This window comes from Chionomys nivalis, chromosome 20, assembly GCF_950005125.1.
Source record: "Chionomys nivalis chromosome 20, mChiNiv1.1, whole genome shotgun sequence".
Classification (NCBI taxonomy): domain Eukaryota; kingdom Metazoa; phylum Chordata; class Mammalia; order Rodentia; family Cricetidae; genus Chionomys; species Chionomys nivalis.
In genome coordinates, this window is record NC_080105.1 from 47,132,748 (window position 1) to 47,158,376 (window position 25,629).

The window sequence follows — 25,629 nt, forward strand, 5'->3', positions numbered from 1 at the left end:
ACCAGTCTGGTTTTATTTTTTAAATGTAACAGATTGAAGGAAAAGGGAGCACTGAAACTACTCACAAAGTCTAACCTGAAATTTTTCTGTAAAGTACTTTGGTAAAATGGAGGGAGAGCCTTACATTTTCAGACTCTTGTCCAGAATATTTTCTAGAATTGTTTCTGAAAAAGCACTGAGGAAAAACACTGCTAAGCGTGAAGATCTGCAAAACATCCTGCTTATAAAAACAACACGAGACAGCCTAGATGGGGCTGGAGACACTTCAGCAGTTAGGAGCACCTGCAGTTCCCAGCACCACGTCTGGAGGCTCACAGCTGCCCGTAACTCCAGCTCTAGGGGAGTCATGGCCTCTGACCTCTGAAGGCACTTATGTGCATAAGCATAATCCAATACACGAATAAGTCTTTTTTAAAATGTACTTATATAAAGAAAAAATTGGGGGGCTGGAGAGATGGCTCAGAGGTTAAGAGCATTGCCTCCTCTTCCAAAGGTCCTGAGTTCAATTCCCAGCAACCACATGGTGGCTCACAACCATCTGTAATGGGGTCTGGTGCCCTCTTCTGGCCTGCAGGCATACACACAGAATATTGTATACATAATAAATAAATAAATATTTAAAAAAAAGAAAGAAAAAATTGGTTAAATTATGGCATAAAGGTAACATATACATCATCTACCTATCTATATATACAACATTATATATACACACACACTTGTATATGCACACATATGCATGTAACATGAAAGCAGAAGACAGGCATCTGTGGGGAGAAAGGAGACTCGACTAGCAAGACGGGGTGGGGTATCACGGAAGAGTGGTATTGGGCAAGTATGAGTGAGGAACAACATGAAACTGTCATAATGCAACCTATTACTTTGTACATTAATTAAAATATTAATTTAAAATACCTAAAAGTTCAATGTATAAACTATTATATTACTTTTTAAATCAGGAGCCCTATAAGTACATTCTTTTTAAAGTGAACTTTGGAAGACTAGAAACATGGCTCTTTGGTTAAAAGCACTGGCTGCTCTTGCAGAGGACCTGGGCTGGGTTTCTAGCACCCATATGGAGGCTCACAGCAGCCACAACTTCAGTTCCTGGGGATCCAATGCCTTTTTTCTGACTTATAGAACCACCAAGAATGCACATGGTACACAGACATACATGCAGGCAAAACACTGATGAACATAAAAAATAAATATATTTTTTTTGGAATAGTGAACTTTTGGTTAGCAAGACTGTAAAGGTACTTGCCACCACACCTGACAACCTGAGCTCAATACTTAGGACCCATATGGTAGAGGAGAGCCTTGACTCCTTCTGACTGTTCACTGCCCTCTGCTTGTGCACCATGGTACACACACACACACACACACACCCAACACCACAAACAAACAAACAGGGAACTTCTAAAGTAAATGTCTAAGCTGGGTCCATTGTTGTGCACTTCTAACACTAATACTGGGAGCTGAGGCAGGAGGACAGCTTGAGCTGAGGCCAGCAGAATAACAGAAATTTTGTCTTTAAAAAAACAAGGGGTGGGGAGATAGAATAGAACTGACTACCAAAAGCTGTACTCTGACCCCCTACATATATACACATAAAACATGCTACAGGCAGGTTAGCGGATATAGTCCTAGAGCAGAGTTCTTGCCAGAGCATGTATGAGGCACTGGGCTCATTCCCTACAGGCTCAAAGAAAACAATTTCTACAAGGCAATTTGGAACTAGCTACCAATGTCTAAAATATGTTTACTCTTCAATTCAGAAATTACACTTCAGGAACGAATCCTACAGAAACACAAAAAAAAGAAGAAATTTAACCAGAGGAACTATAATTATAGTATTAATTCACGCAGCAATCCACACATCTGTCAACATCTCCAAACTTTTTTCCTAAAAATGAAAAATCAGTATGCACCTTGAAAAGATCTGACACAACATAAGACAAACATGTAACAGTAAGTATCTGTTTTGACAACGAGATTGGGGAAGTGCTAAAAGAAAATCTATACTTTTGTATTGTTTGCTTTTTCTGGAAAAAGTAAATTTCTCAGGAGACAGAGGTAGGCCACCCTGGGAGAATGAGACTATGCCCTAAAGATAGACAGACAGACAGATAGATAGACAAACAGACAGACAAATAGATTCTGTAAAGTAAATGGTTTATTCTTATTTGTCCATCTGTTTTAGTCTCTCTGTGTAGCCCTGGCTGTCCTGGAACGTACTATGTAAACCAAGATGGCCTTAAATTCAGAGAACCAACTGCCTCTGCCACCCAAGTGCTATAATTAAAGATGTGCAAAAGATTTTCTTTTTCTAATTTCTTTTCAGAGGATAGAATTCATATAGCTTAAACGAGAACATACGCTTATAAACAGACATGGCTCTGACTTCAAGGCCTCTCTGAGAAAGTTATAATCTGAGAATCAAAGGAAGAGGAGCTGGCTTAGTAAAAGGAAGAGAAAGAAAACAACAGGGAGAAGCAAGCAGGTGCAGCGGTTTGAAAAGAAGCAGCTCCCATAGGCTCCTGTTTGAATGAGCAGTTTCCAGTTGGTGAACCTTTTGAGAAAGAGGAGTGGCCTTGTCGGAGTGGGTGTGGCCTTGTTGGAGTAAGTGTGTCGCTAGGGGTGGGCTGTGAGGTTTCAAAAGCCCATACTAGGTCTAGCGTCTCTCTCTGCCTGCTGCCTGCTGATCAGGATACAAAATTCTCAGCTATTTCCCCAGCGTCATCCTGTCTGCTCTCCACCACGATAATCACGGACTCACCCTCTGAAACTGTAAGCAAGCCCCCAATTAAATGCTTTCTTTTATGAGCTGCCTTGGTCCTGGTATCTCTTCACAGCAGAACAGTATCCAAGACAGCACGTATGATGTGCTCAAAGTTAAAAGGCAGATTTTTTTGGTGGGGAAGCGGTGGTTACTAGACAGGGTTTCTCTGTGTTAATAGACCAGGCTGGCCTCAAACTCATAAAGATCCACTGCCTCTGCCCCCTGAGCACTGGGATTAAAGGTGTGTGGCGCTACCCTGGCTCTGTAAGGGGCTGGAGAGATGGCTCAGTGGTCAAGAGCACTGGATACGCTTCTGGAGTTTGATGTGTAACACCCATATGGCAGTTTATAAATGTCTGTAATTTCAATTCCAGGGGATCGAACACCCTTCTCTGATCTCTGCAAGCACCAGGCACAGACATAGTGCAGACATGCATGAGGCAAACACCTATATATACTAACACAATTAATTAGTTAGGTAATTTCTTTTTTTTCTTTTTTTAAAAAAAAAGTCATACCTACTGACCCACTGACCCAAAGAAGAGAGAAGCTAAGAGATGAGAGTGCAAGAGCCTTGTGAACCACAACAAAGTATTTATGTTTTAACTCAAGGGCAATGAAGAGCCACTGAAGAGGCTTAGGGAGACACGCAGTAAGTCGTTTTTTGTTTAGAAGATGCTGTTGGCTGCCATGCAGAGAGCATTCTGGAAGGAAGCAAGAGGGAAGCAGATGTTTAAGGAGAACACTACAGTAATCCAGGTCCTGGTCTTGGTTAGATGCTTCTGTGGTGCTGCCAGAAGCACAAAAAGGAAAAAGAGGACAGGTGGCATGCACCCTTATTCCCAGCACTCAGGAGGCAGAGCAGGCAGATCTGAGTTCAAGGTCAGTCTGGTCTACAGAGTGAGTTCAAGGACAGCCAGAAAAACCTTGTCTTGAAAAAGCAAACAGGAAAAAAAAAAAAAAACCCACAGAATTCCTCCCTGATCTACTAATTCCACTTACAGAATTCCTCCCTGATCTAGTAATTCCACTTACAGAAAGCAGAATCTTTAGAGAGCTGTGCCTGCAGCTATGCTCATATCACTATTATTCCAAATAGCTAAAACATGCAATTGAGACACAAGCACACAAAACATATAAGTAAATAAATAAAATATGCAAATTTCCCAAGTGGTAGTGGCACACACCTTTCATCTCAGCACTCGGGAGGCAGAGACAGACGGATCTCTGTGAGTTCCATGCCATCCTGGTCTACAGAGTGAGTTCCAGGACAGGCTCCAAAGCTACAGAGAAACCTTGTCTCAAGAACCCCCCCCCCCAAAAAAAAAACAAAAAACAAAAGCAAATTCTGGTAGAATTTAAGCTCTAATAACATTAGCTAAATAAATTTCAAAGATATAAGCAAAATCATATTCTCCAAAAGAACAAAAAACGAATATTCACATTAATGATGAGAAAAAAGGGGGCTGGATGGGGGGCTTAGTAGACACGATTAACTTCCTGTGCAAATGCAAGAACTTTAGTTCAGATCCCAGAATTTACATAAAAAACAGTCAAGCATGACACACCTGTAACCTCAACACTGTGAGCAATGGAGTCAGGAGAATTGCTGGGCCTTGCTGTCTAAACAGCTCCAGGACCATGAGACCCTACCCAAGAGAACAGGTAGACGTGATGAGATGGGACAGCCAACATTCTCCTTGAGCCTCCTATTGCCCCTACATGCACCACACAGACATATGCATTTGCACATACATGTGTACATATACCACACACACAGACCACACATATATATAAACAAAGAAAAAATTTACAGGGGATAGAGTGAGCCTTTTTCTTTCACTGTCTGAATAACACAGTTTATGCTGTTGTTTTCCAAGTGTGTACAAGAACGTTTCTCAAGAGCAAAAGGGCATTTATTAATGGCCTGCACCCCACTCTTCTTCCATCACCACAATTCCCCAGGCTGTCTTGAACTTTCTCTGCAAACGTTCCTGCCTGAAGGTAAGTGCTGTGATTTTAGACATGCTTTACCATATATGGCTCCTAAATGCTAAAAAAGCAGAATGCAAGTTCAAGAACTAAAAGGGTGGCGCACACCTTTAATCCCGCATAGGCAGGCGGATCTCTGTGAGTTCGAGGCCACTCTGACAGGCTCAAAAACTATCGTGAAACCCTGTCTTGAAAAACCAGAAAGAAAAAAAAAAAAACCCACAACTAAATAGACTGTTTAATCCTGCTTCTATTGGCTCCCAGCTCTTTTTCTATTAGGGGTTTTCATGTACTTTTTGTTTTTGTTGGGTTTTTGTTGTTCTGTTAGTTTTTTGAGACAGGACTGCATATAGCCCAGGCTAACCTAATACCCATTATAGCCAAGGATAACTCTGAACTTGTGATCCTCCTGCTTCTACTTCCCAAGTGCTGGGATTACAAGCATGCACCATTTGGATATGTTTCTAATAAACTTTATCAAAAAGTGTAGCCTAATAAATGCAGTTGAATATTACCATCCTTGCCAGATTCTTTATAGCAAAAGTAAGACAGGCCAGCACAGCAGTTCTCAGAAACTAGGAAACTAAAGGCCAAATCCAGCCAGATAGTGGCAGCACATACCTTTACTTCCAGCATTTGGGAGGCAGAGACAGGTGGATCTCTGAGTTCAAGGCCAGCCTAGTCTACAAAGTGAGTTGCAGGGCAGCCAGAACTGTTACACAGCAAAACCCTGTCTCCAAAAATGCAAAAAAAAAAAAAAAAAAAGCCAAATTCAGATCTTAATTTTTGTTGACTCTCTTCACTATAGGTCGAGGCAAGAGATGCTACAATGGGCTGGGAACGTTGCTTAGTCACCCAGGTGCCCACCCTGCGCAAAGCTGGAGTAGAGAGAAAGGCTGCAGTGAGCACCTGGAGTGCACAGCCCCGTTTATTCACTCGCTTAACAGAAAGCCAATCAGACATAAGGAAGGTAGTTATGTGGGGCATTCGTTAAATAACATCAAGAACTCATGGAGGGGCTCATGAGATGGCTCAGTGGTTAAAAACATTTGCTGTTCCCCCAGAGGACACAAGTTCAACTATCAACAACCACAGTAAGTATATCACACCAGCTTATAAGTCTTTTTTTTCTTTCTTTTTTCTTTTTTGATACATGGTTTCAAATAGTCCTGGCTGTCCTGCAACTCGCTTTGTAGACCAGGCTGGCCTCGAACTCACAGAGATCTGCCTGCTTCTGCCTCTTGAATGCTGGGATTAAAGGCGTGCGCCACCACCACCCCTTTGGCTCAAGCTTAACTCCAGGAGAGGCCCTCTTCTGGCCTCCATGGGTACCTGTGTGCACACACAAACGAACAAATGAGGGAAGGAGTGACACAGCTCTGAAGACAAAGGCACTTGCTGCCAAGCCCGACAACCTGAGTTCAGTTCTCAGGACCAACATGTGAAAGAACAACCTTCTCTCCCAAGTTATTCTCTGACCTCCCTCCATACATGGAGTATGGCATGCATGGGCACATGTGCATGCACACATACACAAAAGTAATACATGCTTTAAAAACAGAGCATTTTAGAGAGGATTTCATAGTATGCTAAATTTGAAAACCAATGAAAGAGAAAGAAAGGGCTGGGGATGGCTGGAGAGATGGCTCAGCAGTTAAGAGCATTGGTTGCTCTTCCAGGGAACCTGGGTTCGATTCCCACCACCCACATGATTGCTCATTACTGTAACTTCAGTTCCAGGAATCCAATGTCCTGCCTGTCTCCACAGGCACTGCATTCATGTGGTACACAGACATACATGCATGCATACACCCATACACTTACATTATTTTTTCAAAAAGAAAGCACTTCATTCTAAAGCCTTCGTTCTTACAGATGTGAAACTGACACCAGAATAGCTGAGTATCTCTGACTCCTCTAAATTACTCAATTCTATTTCTTTCATAGCATGTCATGTGACATCCTTTAAGCTTCTGTGCATATGGTGTGTACATACATATATGTATACATATGCATATGAATGAACTGAGATGTAAGCACCTGTGGGCAGATATCATTGCTTTGTGTTCAGTTACACTTTCAATTCTTTGAACAGTGCCAGACACATGATATTCAGTCAACGTTAATGTGTTAAATGAGTAAGGAAATGACAGAAAAATAGGAAAATAAGTGAAATACCTACTGTGATCTTTACCCCGGGGGGGTGGGGGGAAATCAATCACATTTGAGTCATATGAAATAACAGGATCCAGCTACCCAAGAAATGTTCAATTAACAAGAAGTAATCTTTCTTTAAACCAAAGAATAGGGGCTGGAGAGATGGCTCAGCGGTTAAGAGCACTGCCTGCTCTTCCAAAGGTCCTGAGTTCAATTCCCAGCAACCACATGGTGGCTCACAACCATCTGTAATGAGGTCTGGTGCCCTCTTCTGGCCTGCAGGCATACAAGCAGACAGAATACTGTATAATAAATAAATAAATAAATAAATATTTAAAAAAAAAAAAAAAAAAAAAAAAAAAAAAAAAAAGGGCCGGGCGGTGGTGGCGCACGCCTTTAATCCCAGCACTCGGGAGGCAGAGGCAGGCGGATCTCTGTGAGTTCGAGACCAGCCTGGTCTACAAGAGCTAGTTCCAGGACAGACTCCAAAACCACAGAGAAACCCTGCCTCGAAAAAACCAAAAAAAAAAAAAAAAAAAAAAAAAAAAAAACCAAAGAATAAATTAACTTATTCAGCTATATGAACTATGAACGCAAATAACTGTCACAACATAAGCATTTATTAGTTTCTTCCTAAATGCTTATCTTGGAAACATCTGTAGTTTATATCACAAACTCTTCATTCAAGTTAGACCTGATCTATTACATACTTACTATTATTATCTTATTACCATGAAACTTCACAATCAAATCTGACAGTAAAATAATCTAGAGAACTGGGCATAGTGGCTCATGCCTTCAGAGTAAAAACCTAATTAATTAATTAACAAATAAACAACAAAAATCCACCAGTACACATGGGCTTTTATAAAAACTCCACCTAAATATATAGCTCAATAAAATCAATAAAAATATAAAATAAAAAAACCTTCACCTAAAGTCCTAATCAGCATGTTTGAATAATCTAACTTTATTTTTTTATTTTTGAAACAGAGTCTCACTATATCATCCTGGCTGGCCTAGAACTGGCTATGTAGACCAGGCTAGCCTCAAATTCGCAGAGATCTACCTGTTGTGCATCTGTCTCCACTTCCCAGCCACAACCCCAGGGGAGCTGTGAAGAGCTCTCCGACTTCCGCTTAGCAGCGAACACGTGGACATCTAAACTACCTGCAAATCTGGCCTCAAATAAACAAAATCCCACTTTCTCTTCACCCTTTTTCTCCACCTTCCAAAACCAAGAGTTTGATATAAGAAAGTAAAGATATTTGAGCCTCTCAAGATAAGAAAATAAACCAGTCGGAGGTGGAGCAGGCAGGTCTGTGTCTAAGGCTTGCCTTGTCTACAGAGAGGGTTCCAGGATAGCCAGGGCTACACAGAGCAACTCTGTCCAAAACAAAACAAAAAGAAAAAAAAAAAGAAGAAAAGAAAAAGAAACAAGATTCTTCATGTCAAACATGTTTAAAATATCTCTTCGCTAATAATGTACATTATATACATCAGCAAATACTTATTCATTAATTATAATATTTCCAAGCACCTTGCTAATGATTACAGGAAAGAACTCACCAGAAATATACTTGAAGAGAAAAACAAACATAAAAAGATTTCCAGTTTCCAGTAAACATGAAAGATTACAAAACTTCTCACAAAATGTCTCAACTTACATTCTGTCCCTCTGGTTCTAATTTGGGGATTTTGTGTGACTTGCGCTCTTCGGATCTGGATGCCTCATGTTTGTTGCTTTTTTTCCTCTTTTCCTTTCTGCTTTCATGCTTTGACTTTGTGTGCTCACTTGCCTGTACTTCATTTAAAAGGTCTCCACAAAGGGAGGACTCAAACAATTCCCTGCCATTCTGGATAGTTTTGGTTATTTTTAGTTTAATCTCAGGTGAGCCTGTCTTCTTTGGAATTACAGTTTGTGGTACCGAAGGAGGGGGTGGTGGCTGTGGAGGAGAAGGTTTTTCCAGAATTTCGTGTGGTCGTGTGTTTGGAATTTCTGAATGGTAATAGTCAGTGGGGCTAAAGTTTCTAACTGCACCAAAACCGTTGGCTGACCCATTGGGATACTGATTATATGGCGGGTATTTGGTCTGTGTTTCATACAAGCTGATCGACGGTGGGTAGCCATTTGTGAGTGGAGGAAGGTCTTCTGCTGTAGGTGGATACTGAAAACCTTGCTGCAAAGTAGCTTCGAAGGGTGTGTGGCCACCATCTTCAACAATGTCACTGCTGTTATCAAAGGCATCCTCCTGGCGGATGTTGGCGGAGTCAATGAGTTGAGGTGGTTGCTGAATTGTGTTTCCCATGATCCCTTGCATGAAAGAGAAAGAGAAATCCATTGTTCTGCTCCAGCATCCTTAACTTTCCCTTTCTCTCATCGAGCCTAAAATAAAAAGAGGAGGATTAAAAAGTATTAAAATTCTAATAGGCAAGAAGTCAACCAACTGATAAGAATTACACAATAAAATAATTTTTCACATTCAGATATGCAGACATTAAACCTACATAATCTGACATACGACAAATACGATCTACCATGGAGCCCAGGCTGTCCTTAACCTGGGGAGCCTCCTCACTCATCCTCCCAGTACTAGGATTATAGGAACACACCATACGTCCAACAAAATCCTGCATACTTTCATAACAACTTCAGCATGAATAAGTAATTTTCATATATACATACTTCATACTTTTTGTGTGTTTGTTTTGTTTTTTGACATAGGGTTTCTCTGAGCAACAGTCCTGGCTGTCCTGGAACTCGTTCTATAGTCCAGGCTGGCTTTGATCTCAGAGATCCACCTGCCTCTGCCCCCTAGTGCTGGTATTAAAGGCATGCACCGCTACCATCACCACCACCCAGTATTATACTTCATTCTTTAAATGGTTGTTTAATAAACTGTAGTATTACTTTCATAGGTTCAACTGTATATGCACTATAAATCAATCAGCTGCTTACAAGTTTTTAGTATATAAACATGTCTACAGAAAACTTTTGGAGGCAGAGTCTCACTATGTGGCCTAAGATGTCCTCAAATTCATGGTCCTCCTATTTCTGCCCCTAAGTACTGGGATTATAGGCATGTATTACCATATACAGCTCTTGAATGTCTCCTCCAGCAGGTACACTATGATACACCTGTCATCCCAAGCTTAAGGTGGAGATAGAAGAATTTTGAGTTGAAAGCCAAACTGAGCTATATATAAAGAGACTCAGTCTTACACAGGAAAAAACAAAACAAAAAACTTCAGATTATAAATCTATCATAAATTTATTCATATAGGCAGATTTAAAAACTTTATGTCTAACTGAAAAATTGTTCTACTGACTGACTATTGTCAATTTATAATCATATTAGTAGTGTGTAAACATGTCTGATTCTCTACACACTTGGCCATTATCTAGTTGCTTTAAGTGTATACAGGAGACTCATTATGGAATGCACATGTCAGTGTTTTATTCTTGAAGAGTCCAGTTTAATAAAGTCTGTGTGTGTGTGTGGGATGGGGACCAGAGCATAAGTATTTTAACAACACATCCCAGCTGATTCTTGAGGCAAGTCCTTTATTAGATCACCGCAGTTCATCACTATATTTATTATATAATTATGTAAAGTATCTACAATGTATTTGAACATGCCCCACTGGGCAATGATGCTATAATGTAGACAAGCATCTGCAACAAGACCACCTTGTCTTATCAGAAGTTTAACAAGACCACAGCCAAGAGAAATGATTAATGAATAGTCTATATATTACTTATACATTTTCATCTACAGAGCAAATGGGTTTCTATTACTATGTTAACTCTGATGAGCTGATTTTAGCTGTCTAGTATATTGTGCAGGCTTCTGAGGCATATGGACCAGTTCAATTCTGTAACTAATCAACAGTGTCTATCACCTTAGTTCCAATAGTGTCTAGCACTTACCAAACTCAGAAGAGCAAATCGGAGAGGGAAACAAAACCTAACAATGTGCCTTTTGAGCCATGCCCATCACTCATACAGTTGCTGTTTGTTCCTCTATAAGCAAATGAATAACTGGAGACATTTTAAAATTACAAACAAATTAATAAAAAGGCAAATGATGGCCAGATGTGGTGTCAAACACCTTTAATCCCAGCACTTGGCGAAGCAGAGGCAGGCAGATCTCTGTAAATTCAAAGCCAGCCTGGTCTACACAGTGAGTTCCAGGACAGCCAGGGCTATTTATGGAGATCATCTACAAAGAAAAAGAAAAAAAGAAAAAAAGAAAGAAGGAAGGAAGGACGGAAGGACGGAAGGACGGACGCACTCTGTCAACTGACAGTAAATATCAACTCAGCCAGCTTCAGATCTGTACCCCAGCTAGCACACTCCAGTCACAGACAGTGCTTAGAAGTGTGAGGAATGATGTCTTAGGATACAGAGCAAGGATAGAGACATTTTTGCAATTTGATCCTTGACAAAAACACATAGCTCACAGCAACAGACATAAGAAGATTCTCCTAGCTGGCTGCAGCTGTCAACTTGGACACAGCCCAGAGTCATCTGAGTGTCTCATTGGGGACCTGCCTCCATTGGACTAGCCTATGGGCATGCCTATGGGTATTTCCTTGATGACTAACTGATAAAGGAAGACCCAGCCCACTCTGAGCAGTACCATCGCTAGGCAGCTGTGGAGCAGAAATGAGGAGCAAATCAGTAAGCAGCATTCCACAGGGTTCTTGCCTAACTTCCCTCACAGAGGGATGGTGATCTGGAAGTATCAGATGAAACAGACCCTCCCCTCTAGAACCAAGTTGCTTTTAGCATTGGCTTTCATTACAGTAACAGAGAAGCGACCTAGAAGGGTGACTTCTGACTCTGTCACCATACACAGAGCAATGCACAGATGGAAACAGAGACTTTCCATTGAGACTTTACTTAAAGGCATGTTAAATATTCACATCAACTGTATCTTTAGTTGTGATCACTGTCTTGGATGACGTAAGCTTCCAAATGAGTCCCAAATCAGTCTACAGTTTTCAGATACATGTATCAGACTCAAGTTTCTATACTTTTCATTAATACCAAACAGAATTTTGACATTTTGGGGCTGGAGAGATGGCTCAGTGGTTAAGAACACTGGCTGCTCTTCCAGAGGTCCTGAGTTCAATTCCCAGCAACCACATGGTGGCTCACAACCATCTGTAATGAGATCTGGCGCCCTCTTCTGGCATGTGGGCATACATGGAGGCAGAATGTTGTATACATAATAAACTCTTTAAAAAAAAGAATTTTGACATTTTTCTTATTTTCCCTTCTCTAGCCCTACTTATATATAAAATTTCACTTTAGTTTGAACTGAGAAGTTGCAATGAGGATTTTTAATAAGTACTGAGAGTGCTAGGGAGTCACACCCAAAGCCTTGTGTACCCTAGCACTTGCTCTACTGAGCTACATTTCTAGTACTATAAGCATGCTTTTAAAGTCTGTACGTGCATGCGTGTGTATATGTATGTATGCATGTGTGTACCTCGTGTGCATATGTAAGATTCAAGTGCCCACAGAAGCTTCCAGATACCCTGGAGCTGAAATTACAGGGGGCTGTGAGCTGTCCAGATGGGTGCTGGGAACCAAGCTTGGATCCTCCACAAGAGCAGTACGTGCTCTTAACCACTGAGCCATCTCTCCAGCCTCCAATGTGCATTCTTATTTCATCTGCAAAACAACCCTGGAAGGCTGCCAAGGCAGATGTGCATTAGCTTCACTTGCAAGATAACTATACTTAATACCGGAGATGTAGATTTTCCCAGGGCCACAAAGCTAATTAGTGACTTGGCTTGAGGACCAAATTTCCTGCTTTCTAATCTTGTGTTCTTTTTCACAGTATCTTTGCCAGAAACTGATAATATAAGGTCAACCATACTTTGACCTCAGGAGTCACATTCAGGACTGGAAGCAGGCCTATCCCCACTCACCTTTGCTTCCTGATCACTCTGTCATGGCTTCTGCTCTTTTATAGTGTTCCATGTTACAAATTACAAGTGACTTATTTTTCCTTCCCTGTTAAATTAACTAGTTTGAACAAATCCTATAGCTTCTTATTTAAGTTTTGTTTTCTGAGACAGGATCTCCCTATGTTGCCCTGGATAGCTTGGAACTTGCTGTGGAGACCAGGCTGGCCTTGAACTCAGGCTGGCCTTGAACCTGCCTCTGCCTCCTGAGTGCTAAAATTAAAGGTGTGCATCACCACGCCTGCAAGTTTTTTCTTTTAAAATCTGACTTATTTTTTGACTTCTAATTTCAAAACACAAACCAGCCCTCAGCACCTTATGCTAGACCATGATCACTGATTTTATAGATATTTCTCATTTCATTTTTAATGTAGTCCAGGATGACCTGGAGTGAACTCATGGCAATCTTTCTGCCTCAGCCTCCTAAATGCTGTGACTAAAGGTAACAGTCACCTCTAACTTTTCTTCATAGCAGTTAGAAGATAGTTTTTGAAATTAGACTTCTAGAAGTCTAGTTCTAAGCTCCAAAAGACTACACCTTCATAATGGCAAATCTGCTCCGTGCCTGTCAAGGGCTTCTATAACCTGTTTCCATCAACCCAGCTTGTGCATGAACCAACTTCCTGAGCATCCATGAGCCAAACAGCTTCAGATTGTGGACTCACTCACATTATACTTCTTAACTCTATGAAGCAAATAATATTTCCATTTCACACGAGAAGATTTAAAAAGAAACCAAATGATTTGCTCTCAGTTGGTGCAGTCAACAGAAGCGGGATGAAATGGTAAGGCTGAGATCCCAACAGTACCTTCTCTGCAAGAGCCTTCAGTGTTTCTACTATGGGACCTTCTCACTTCCCCCAAACACCATACTGTAATCCAAATGTCTGTGGGAGGCACTCCTCATATCTGAAACTCGGTTTTTACTCTAAATGTGTCCACGGTTCCATTATGTTGCCCTGGTTGGCCTGTAACGAGTCTTGAACTCAGAGATCCACTTGCTTCTGGTTCCAGAGTGCTGAGATTAAAGGCTGAAGCCACCATACACAACCCTCCTTTCTAAAGGTTTTAAACTTTTTAAAGTAAAAGTTGAAAAAGGTTGGATTTGTACATTTTTACTTTGTATGCTCATATGCACATGTGGGCATGTGTCAGAGGACAACTTTCAGGAGTTGGTTCCCTACTTCCACTATGTGGGTCCCACAGATCAAACTTAACTTGGTAGCAAGTGCCTTCACCTGCTGAGCCATCTGGCCAGTCCATGAAACAGTTTTTGTTTCATCTTGTTTAGACAGAGTATCACTAGCTCTGGCTGTCCTAAAAGTCACAGAAATCCACCTGTCTCTGCCTCCCTAGTGTTGGAATAGCAAAGTCAGGTTTTCTGTTTTTCACAGTATTTTGAAACTACACGTGTCATTCTATAGTGGTTTTTATACACAGGAAAGCCAGGCAGAACCTGTAAACAGAGGGCACATAGATTGATGCCAGGATTAGAACCTCACAAAAGAGGACCATTCTATGTTGACTAACACACAGTGCTGGGCCCAATGCCCAACTCTAACACATGTAGACCTATGATTTTAGGCAGTGTTTTCTGGATCCCTTAACCTTCTTTAGTAGTCTCTTCTAGAGCCTGTGTCTACCTTGTACAGGGTTGTAGGGAGAAGTAACAGTCCACAAAAGGACTTAGGATAGTGCCTGCTTGGTTCACCCTCACTCCTCTTCCCTGTTACTTGGCACAATACTGGATACAAAAGAGCTAGTTAAGAAGAAAAGATCTGACCTAAAGCATTTACAATGTATTTTTTATTTTTAATCTTATGTGCATGAGTATTTGCCTGCATGTATGCACGTGCACCACATGCATGCCTGATGACCATGGAAGTCGAAAGAGGATGTAAGATCCCTGAGAACCCAGTTACAGACTGTTGGGAGTCACCATGCTCTTATCACTGAGCTGTCTCTCCAGCCCTTACAATGTCTTTAGTAAGACTCAATGAGTAAGGCTCCTAAAATAGAAGTAAGCAGTGTGAAACATAAGGTGACCAGGAGTCAAACTACATGGCCACTGCTAATGAAAAGACGTTTGAGGAAGAAAAGCAACGTGAGGCAAGGTGAGGAGGCCAAGGCCACGGAAAGCAGGCTGGGGAACTTGGGGAATTTTTCACCACTGCATTAAAACCGCTCTGTACAAGTATTTGAAAATTCTGACATCTTTGCGTCCTAAATAAACCCAGGCAAGGGCAGTAGACCTATGGTGGCGGTGTATCCTGGTGGTATAAAGTCATGGGTTTGATCCCAACACTGTAAATGAATGAATGAATGAATGAGAAACAAATGAATGAATCCTAATTTTTCTACTAAACATTGATAACATATTGATATAAAGTGATAATATATTGATATAAAGAGTTAATAATAACAGGGTTAGAGAGATGGTTCAGAGGTTTAGAGCACTGTTGCTCCTGCAGGGACCCCACTTTGATTCCCAGGACCCTCATGGTGACTTACAACTATCTGTAATTCTAGTTCTAGGGGATCTGATGCTCTTTTCTTACCTCTCTGGGCACCAGACACACAGTTATTCTGCATACATATACGTACGCAAAACATTCATACATATAAAGTAAACGTTTTAAAATTCTTTAAATAGTTAATATCACAAATAGTTAACCTCTAGCAGTTTACTATGTATCGGTATGCTCCAAATGTTTCATATTTATTACATTATTCAAGTACTCTCCAAATACTTCTCTAAAAATACTATTATTATCCACACTGTTCAAATGAAAAGCCAAGACTATAGTCCCACATACATAAACAACAGGTTTCAAATACACACTTTGCTCAAAAACATCAGCTCTTAAAGAGTAATTTTTCCCAATTCCTAAATATGTGAAGTAAATAGTAACAAAAAACCAAGCCCTTCACATACTGCACACTCCCCACCCCTTCCCAAGGCTAACCATTTGGTGGAGACTCAACAACTGCACAGATCTTCTCTTCATCATAACCTGTACTTCAGAGACAGGGTCTCAGAGAGCCCAAGCAGGCCTCAAACATGCTTGGCATCAAGACACCCTTAAACTTCCAATCCCCCTGCCTCCGTCTCCTCAGTGACAGTATTACACATGGACCACCATTGCTGTTTCTATGCTGAGCTAGAGATCAAACCTTGTGTTCTGTCTGTGTATGCTAGACTAATACTCTCCTAAATGATCCATAACCCTAACCCTGTAGTCTGCACTTTTAAGTAAATAAAATTACTACACAATTTCTGATAAACTCTTTCTTTTATCAAAGTTTTTTTTTAAAAAAAAAAAAAAGGCTGGTGCGACAGCAAAGCCTGATGACACCACTTCCAATCCCTGGGAACATGGAGGATGAAGAAAGCTGACAATTACAAGTTGCCATTTGGCCCTAGACTCCACATGCACACCATAACACGCTCATGCACATACACATGCTAAATAAATGCAGTATTTTTTTGGAAGAAGGTAAAGTGCTAGTAAGATAGCTCAGTCAAAAAAGGGCTTGCTGAGCAAACACGAGGACCTGAGTTTGAGCCCCAAGACCCATGTGAAAAGCACAGCTGATGTGGGATTTCCCTCTGTACGCTGTGAATGTTTTATTACCATTGGTTAATAAAAAAGGCCTATGGCAGCATGGAATAGAGCAAGGTGGGAATTCCAAGCAGAGATAGAGGAGAAAAGAAGGCAGAGTCAGAAAGATGCCATGTAGCCACCGAAGGAGAAAGATGCCCATACACCAGAACCTTACCGGTAAACCACAAGCCTCATGGTAAAATATAAAATAATAGAAATAGGTTAATTTAAGATGTAAGAGTTAGTTCATAAGAAGCCTAAGCTATTGGCCAAGCAATGCTTTAATTAATATAGTTTCTATGTTATTATTTGGGTCTGGGAGGCTGGGAAATGAACAAGCAGTCTCCTTCTACACAAAGCACAATAGTGTACTAGGGAGGAGACAGGCAGGCAGCTATGGCCTGCTGGCCTGCAAACCTAACCACACTGACAAACTCCAAGCTCAGTGAAAGACCTGTTTAATGAAGGAGAGCCATTAAAGAGGACATTGATGCTGACTTTTGGCTTCCACATGCACACACACACACACGATAAACTTCTCTTTTTTTTTAAAATTTATTTTATATACATTGGTGCCTCATCTGTCTATGTGTCTAAGCTGTGTCAGGGTGTTGGATCCCCTGAAAGCGGAGTTACAGACAGGTGTGAACTACCATATGGGTGCTGGGAATTGAACCCAGGTCCTCTGGAAGAGCAGCTAGTGTTTGTTTTTGTTTTGCTTTATTTTGTTTTGAGATAGGGTTTCTCTGTGTAACAACAGTTCTGGCTGTCCTGGAACTCTGTAGATTAGGCTGGCCTCGAATACCTCTGCCTCCTAAATGTTGGGATTAAAGGTGTGAGCCACCACTGCCGCTTGGCTGGAGCCAGTGCTCTTAACCACTGAGCCATCTCTCTAGCCCCTTGATGAATGCTTTTAAATATTCTGTTGTAGCTGTCCATACAGTTTCAAAGCAGAAAGAAAAAAGAGGAAAAAAATAAAACAAAGGAAGAGAAGGGGGAAAAGTTGAAAATTATCAACTACAGTTGTGGACTCTTATTTTTCTTCCAATTTATTCATGGGAACAGTGATAATTTCACAAAGTATATCAACCTAGGCATGGTAAGTCACATCTTTAATCTCAGCACTCAGGGTACAGAGGCAGATGAATCCCTCTGAGTTCCAGACAAGTCTAACCTATATAGCAAGTTCCAGGCCAGCCATGGCTACAAAGAGAGACCCTGTCTCAAAAAAAGGAAAGGAAAAGGGAAAGGAAAGAAGGAAGGAAGGAAGAGGGGATTAGATTCTTATGTCAAACCGGAGACAGAAAAAAGAAAGTAACCATATTACATATTTTAAATGAACAACTTTAAGATAAAAATACCAACTAAGCATTAACAACACGCTAAATGTATAGGTTAATACATTTAATAAACCAACAAAATGAACAATTTTCTTTGGTAGAACATACATTTGCTGGATTCTACCTTATAGAATTACATGCTAGGCCATAAGCATACTCATTTATATGAGTTTGTATAAATGCGAGAACTTTATATTTGTTGTATTCAAAATTCCTTCTACTGAACACCGCTTAAGGCCTTTCAGAATCAGAAGTGTCTCTAAGATGCCCATTGTGATAGACTATCTAACCCTAAATACTCCAGTGTCAATCTGTAAATTTAAATGCATTGCTTTCAAGACAAACTCCTTTAGAGGCTTCCCACTACCTAGAAAAAGTCTAAATACCTTGATGGACAGAGCAAATGTTACCACCCTCCAGGCAAGGGCTACCCCTCAGCTACTCTGAAGGCATTCTGATCCAGCATGCTGAATGCTAGGATCATCGCTCTCGGGCCACAACTCTGTGTCCTTACTAATGTCCTCCTACATGTAATGTGCCCTTTAACCCCCTTTTTCCTCTTAACTCTGTCCACCTCTTGAGGTCAGAGTGATCCCACAGAAACGGTCACTGAAGTTTAGCTAGTCTGAGGAAGTTCCCTGCATCCCTGTGTGTGCCTCTTAGAATGAACACTGGACTATCTGCCTATGTGAATTGTGTTTTCTTAAGATTTGTGTATTTGGGAGGCTAGAGAAATGACTAGTAGTTAAGAGCAATGGCTGCTCTTCCAGAGGATCCTGATTGGATTCCTAGCACCAGACATACACGTGGTGGCCCAGGTACACATGCAGGTGAACCCATACACATAAAAACATTTAATACTTATTAGATATTAGTTTTAATGATTAATCGTGTGTGTATCTGTATGCCATGTGTGTAGTAGTAGACTAGAGACCAGAGGATCCCCTGGAGCTGGAGTTCCAGGCAATTGTGAGCTGCCTAATGTGGTGCTGGAAACTGAACTCCGGTCCTCTATAAGAGTAATACACTTAGACACTGACCCTTCTCCCCTGTCCTATTGATTTTTATCTCATATGTATAGGTGTTTTGCTCACATGGGTGCTTGTGTGCCCTATGCATGCAGTGCTCAGAGAGGCCAGAAGAGGGCCTCAGACCTCTGGAACTAGAGTAAAAGACCGTTGTGGAGCAGCTGTGTGGATGCTGGGAAATGAATAGGGACCTCTGCAAGAGCAACAAGTGCTCTTAACCACTGAACCATCTTGCCAGCTGCTGTTTATCTTAATTTTTAAGAGTCAATTTGTCATACTACATGTACATGTTCCTAGAACCCAAACAGAAGGCTCAGAGGGGCTTCAATATTTTAAACCTAACCGGGTCATCTTAAAAGACAACTAAGACATATAACCTTGAAAGAGTGGAGAATCGCCTTTTTAAAAAAACAAAAGTGTGGAGTCTTTGAAATATACAGAGGTGCCATACTATTTTGGTTCTGTGTCCAATTATATTTAATGATGTGTTCAACTATATTTAATTCCTGCTGCCTTTGGATCCAGATGTAGAACTCGCAGTTCCTTCTCTAGTACCATGTTTGCTTGCACGTCACCATGCTCTTGGCCATAGAAACAGTGGACTAGCCCGGTGGTGGCGCACACCTTTAATCCCAGCACTCTGGAGAGCCAGGTGAATCTCTAAATTCGAGGTCAGCCTGGTCTACAGAGTGAATTCCAGGACAGTTACACAGAGAAACCCTGTTTCAAAAAAAAAGAAAGAGAGAAGGAAAGAAAGAAAATAATGGACTACACCTCTGAACTGTAAGCCATCCCCAATGAAATGTTTTCCTTTATAAGAGCTGCCGTGGTCATGGTGTCTTGTCTCTTCACAGTAACAGAAACTCTAAGACACTCTGCCCAAATAAATAAATAAATAAATAAATAAATAAATAAATAAATAAATAAATAGATGGATGCCTGGTTTACCCTGCCTTGCAAAACCAATAATAATAATAAGAATTTTTTTGATTGCTCATTTTGAGTTCATAATATAAAATTAACATTTTAAATTTAAAATTTTAGTAATGTAACAAGTATACACTTAGAATAATGGAAGTGTGTTATCTTGCTTTATACCTATGTTAAAACTGTAAATCATGCTGGGCGGTGGTGGCGCACGCCTTTAATCCCAGCACTCGGGAGGCAGAGGCAGGCGGATCTCTGTGAGTTCGAGGCCAGCCTGGTCTACAAGAGCTAGTTCCAGGACAGGAACCAAAAAGCTACGGAGAAACCCTTGTCTCGAAAATCCAAAAAACAAAACAAAACAAAACAAAACAAAAAAACAAAAAAAACCCAAAACTGTAAGTCATTCAGCAGCTCTTAAGAACAGAAGGAAAAGTCTAGTTCTGTACTCTACACAGGGTCCCAATTACACTAAAAACTAACATTCTTTCTCTAATTTATACAGGTTTTTGTGGGGTTTTTGTTGTTGCTTTTTAGTTTTGTTTCAAATTGAGACAGGTTCTCACTGTGAAGCCCTGGCTATCCTGAAACTTACTACGGCCTCAAACACAAAGATCCATCTGCCTCAGCCTCCCTCGTATGAGGTTCTCATGGGTTGTTTCTACTCAAAATTTAAAGTTACCATTAAGTTATAAATGGGATAGAGTTTTTGGAAAAAAAAATAACGAAACTTAAAGGGTTCTAAGAACCTGACCACACCTCTGAAGCACCAAAAAGGAAATGAATAACAGTGTTTACTTTCACAAACCGCAACTAGAATTGATAAGCATCTCATCCATTTCCCAGAGATGAAAGGCAATACCGGAATTTGGCACAGTAACCTCAATAGAAGGTTAATCTTTAAAACAAAATGGATCCTGTCTGAAATTTTTTTGTGGGGAACTACAAACAAGCTTTCAAGTGGAGGAGGTTGCTCCATTTGTCTTTAGATTGTCCTGCCCTCTGAGAGAACATCAGATTACAAGACTTACTATTTTGCCAACAAACAAACATGAACTGCTTTCAATGACATTTTATATATACATATACAAAAATCGGGATAGAGATATCTAATTTCTAACTAAAATTCGGGCATTTTCTCTCAGTTTGTAAAACTCAAAGTAATGCAAACATAGATTTTTCAGGCCATTATATAATGATATTATCTCTACAGGTTCTTTATAATTTTTTTTTCGGTTTTCCTGTGGCTTTTTAAAAGACAATTTGACAATATCAAAATTTTAAGGTTTGAAAGAACTTTTACCAGACTGGGAGTAGTGGCACATGCCTTTAACCCTAGCTCTTGGAGTTCCAGGTCAGCCTGGTCTACATAGTGAGACCTTGTCTCGATAAAATAAAATATATAAAGAAGAAAAAGAAAGAAGGAACTAAGTGCCGCCATTCTGGCTGGGCTAGCTCTGAAAGTTTCAGGCTATGACTTACAAGGAAGCCTGTCCCCCAGTGACTGCTCAGCGTCACACTAATAAAACATTATCCCACCAAGGCAGCAGCCTTTCTTATGAGAATTAGCATTCTGTTTTAGCAACCTTATCTTCACTAAAGGTACTTTCCAAGGCAGTCTTTCTAATAGAAATTGAACCTGATAACTAACTGCTAAGTTTAAGTGGAAAACCTACTTGCTTAAAAGAACAGACAACTGAAAACAACAGTAGTAAAAAGAACGATTGGCTGGCAAAGGTGCCTGCTTCCAAGCCCGACCACCGGAGCTCAGTCCAGGCAGGGGGAATCGACTCCTACACTTGTGTCCATACGTTGCACACACACAAACAAATGGGATTTAATTCTTTTTTTTTAATTTTATGGACAGTGGTGTTTTTCCTGCATGTATGTCTGTGTGAGGGTGTCAGATCCCCTGGAACCGGAGTTACAGACAGCTGTGAGCTGCCATGTGGTGCTGGGCATTGAACCTGGGTGCTCTAGAAAAGCAGTCAGTATTCCCAACCACTGAGTCATCTCTCTAGCCCCTGGAATTGAATTCTTTTTTTTTTTTTTTTTTTTTTTTTTTTTTAATTTTCGAGACAGGGTTTCTCCGTAGCTTTTTGGTTCCGGTCCTGGAACTAGCTCTTGTAGACCAGGCTGGCCTCGAACTCACAGATATCCGCCTGCCTCTGCCTCCCGAGTGCTGGGATTAAAGGCGTGCGTCACCACCGCCCAGCTTGGAATTGAATTCTTAAATAAAAGTAAATACTAAGGAGAGACTACATTCACTTTATATTTTCATGTGCCTTCACTCACTTTCCACCAAACGAAGAAGCAAGTCCTATCTAATTACTGTTTTTCAGGCTTTCCTCTCAGTTCAGCCCCAGGGAACTGGACTACACAGAGCACTAGGCTCAGATTCTGAGCAAGATTTTTTAAGTGGCTATTTTATGTGTAACAGGAATTGGGGCCTCTTCCCAGGTAATGCTCTGGATACAGAAATGATGGTTGGATAACCTGCAAGGACACTAAAAGCCACACCATTTTTGTACACTTTAAAAGAGTGAACTTTAGCAAAGCATGACGGCATGCTTTAGATTCCATCACTGGAGACGCAGAGATGGGGAGTTCAAAGCCAGCCTGGTCTACATAGCAAGTTCCAGGCTAACTAGAGCTACAGACTGAGACCCTGTCTAAAATAAAATCTTTTAAAAAGTGAGCTTTAATAAGCATGAATAATGTCTCAAAAAAAAAAACCTCCCACAAACAGACAACGTTTTTCTTTTTCTTTTCTTTTCTTTTTTTCTTTTTCTTTTTTTTTTTTTTTGGTTTTGTTTGAGACAGGGTTCTCTGTGTAGCTCTGGCTGTCCTGGAACTCATTTATAGACCAGGCTGGCCTTGAACTCACATAGATCTGCCTGCCTCTGCTTCCCAAGTTCTGGAAGATCATTTTTTTCCTTAAAAAAAAAACATGAAGAGGGGCTGAAGAGATGGCTCAGAGGTTAAGAGCACTGACTGCTCTTCCAGAGGTCCTGAGTTCAATTCCCAGCAACCACATGGTGGCTCACAACCATTTGTAATGAGATCTGGCACTGTATCCTGGAAAGTGTATATATAATAAATAAATAAATAAATAAATAAATAAAAATGAAGAAAGTATGTACATTGCACAACAATAAAACTTATCCATTCAAAGAATTATGATTTCACTGTACATGGTAATCAAGCTTAAAATAAAATGTTAGCACCACTGAGGTCAGCAATTCATGTTATTGAGGTACAGTAATTAAAAGGTGAAGTAGTAGAAAGGAACAGACCTAAGTCTGCACACAAGTGACACAACATGATGTGGGATTTCCCTCTGTGTGCTGTGATTACCACCTAATGAATAAAGAAACTGCTTTGGACCTCTAGCAGGACAGAACTTAGCTAGGCGGGGAAAACTAAACTGAATGCTGGTAGAAAGGAGGTGGGGTCAAAGAGAAGCCATGGAGTCACCACTGGAGACAGACATGCTTAAACTTTGCTGGTAGGCCATGACCTCATGGTGATGCACAGATTAATGGAGATGGGTTAAATTAAGATGTAAGAGTTAGCCAATAAGAAGCTAGAGCTAATGGGCCAGGCAGTGATTTAAATAAAACCATTTCTGTGTGATTATTTCAGGGCTGAACAGTTGGGAACAAACATGCAGCCCCCTCCTTACTACAAAATGGCACCAGCGTGGTTGACTAAAATCCCCTTGAAATCTAAAAGGGCTTGGAAAGGAATTCTAGACACAAAAATACAGAGTTTAACACTGCTTCCGGCTGTTTGCTGGCAGCTTGCCACAGCTCCTTTAGGAGAGGTTTCCCTGACTCAGTGGTAGCAGAAAAAAAAAAAAGCCACAGTTTTGAAATGCAGACTTTCTGGGCTGTGCTGCCAGTGTGACCACTGGCTCTTTCAGGAGACTGAGCATTCGGATGGGGTTTGTGAGAAGCGTGATGTGGCTTGCTTGATGGCAATGTGGACTGGCTGTGTGCCTGGAAGTGGGGCGGTGTGCATGGCTCTCAGAAGCGGCCAGCAGCTCCACCATGCTGGACTGGGCAAGGCAAGCAGGCAATAAGTTTTAAAGAAGTGCTTAGCATTTTAAGAAATGCTCCTGGACAGTAAAGAATTACAGATACACAATAGGACAGATTCAGACATAAAAGATCTCTAAATGGGTCACAGTGTTGGATAAATGTATGTAGGCTTGGGAGAGAGAAGAAAAAGAGTACAGAGAGTTATAAAAAGAAGTAATGGGGAGGAGGCAGAAATTTTTTCAATAAAAAATAAAAAAAGCAAAAAAATAAATAAAAATTTCTTTAGAAACAAAAAAAATAAAAAGAAATGGTTTTTTAAAAAATAAAACAAAGTCTTTAAAGAGACAGAGTACAGACACTCATAGATTAAAAAAGTAAAGATAATAAAACAAATATTAAACTTGTACAAAAATAGAGTAAAAACAAGCCATAAAGATGGAAAATTCAGAGAGTTTAGATTATGTACACCATTGTGTTATCTTTGAATTTTTTGACTGCAAAGAGACATTTGATTCTGGGACTGCTAAGCTAAGCCAACATATATATTTCAAAGGTATTCTGAATTCAAAATTTGAGTCTAAGGATATGCTGCTTTAGAAAAAAGGTTCTTCTTTTGTTTCCACAGAGGATGAGAACCTGTGGATTGCTTCCAGACTAATAAAGTTTAATGGACCAAGACCCTGTGAAAGATTACCCTGAACACCCCTCAAAAAAAATTACTTGGCCCAACAAACAGTAGGAAGCAGTTTGGAGAATAACTACACCCATATTTCCAAATATTGTTTATAAAAAATTTTTTACATTTAAAGAGGGATATGCTATAGAGATTTGCATTGGTATGAATCTTGGTTTATTGATACAAATTTAAGGTCAATTTTGTTATACTGTGTACATGTATTTCTGATCTTAATTAAGGTATTGTATTGTGCAGCTCATTTAAAAATGTAATGTATAATTATGAAATATAGGTTAGTAGATAATCATCTATGATAGTCAAGCTTGTACTCATGTTAGTTAGGGTTTCTAGGTATAAAGAGATATATTTCAGTTAGATAGGTATTCTTCAAATCTTTCAGAGACCTTCAGAATATGGCATTTAAATATTTTAATAACTTAGGACTTTTCATGATAATGAGACACATCTGCTCCTGGCAGTACCAATTACTTCAAGAGGAAGATGGGCATCAAAGAGGCTCCTTATGGGGTTTGCTAGCCATCTGGGCAAGAAACTGCTCTTGCCTGGACTGCTTGACAAACTGGACATGCAGGACCCACCGAGAGATGATTGCTGAACTTGCCTATAGGTAAGATGATCCTTCGGGGTTCCTGCTTCATAAAAGAGTCTGGCCATATACTATGGGCCTATAGGCTGAAGATGGATGCCCCAACAGTACAGAAGAACTGTCTATGCAGTGAGATGTCTCTGTCAAATCTAGAGTTTCAGAAGTAGCTTACAATGCACTTCCTGTTTGCTTAGGTAATATTATATCCTTCTGGAGTTTTTGATGGAGTTGAAGAATTTATAGATACAGTTTTCCTTAGTTATGATAAAAGATAAAGTAGATATAAATATTGTAACTGTAATTCTTGCTTGATAACTGTTTTGTTATATGTAATTTTACTATGTTAAAGTTAAAACTTTCCTTTTTATTTAAACAGAAAAGGGGAGGTGATGTGGGAGTCCCTTCTGTATGCTGTGATCACCATTAATGAATAAAGAAACTGCTTTGGACCTATAGCAGGGCAGAACTTAGCTAGGCAGGGAAAACTGAACTGAATGCT

General features: G+C 40.3%; 1 protein-coding gene across 5 annotated transcripts in view; it reads right to left on the reverse strand.

The window, feature by feature from the left end:
- Nsd3 (nuclear receptor binding SET domain protein 3) overlaps positions 1 to 25,629 on the reverse strand; it is a 103,659-nt gene that overhangs the window by 63,268 nt on the left and 14,762 nt on the right. For all 5 annotated transcript variants that reach the window (XM_057752984.1, XM_057752986.1, XM_057752985.1 and 2 more), the window contains exon 2: positions 8,596 to 9,314. In XM_057752984.1, the coding sequence (XP_057608967.1) occupies positions 8,596 to 9,270 (675 nt within the window). In that variant the 5' untranslated portion in view covers positions 9,271 to 9,314. The remainder of the gene's footprint in view (positions 1 to 8,595; positions 9,315 to 25,629) is intronic.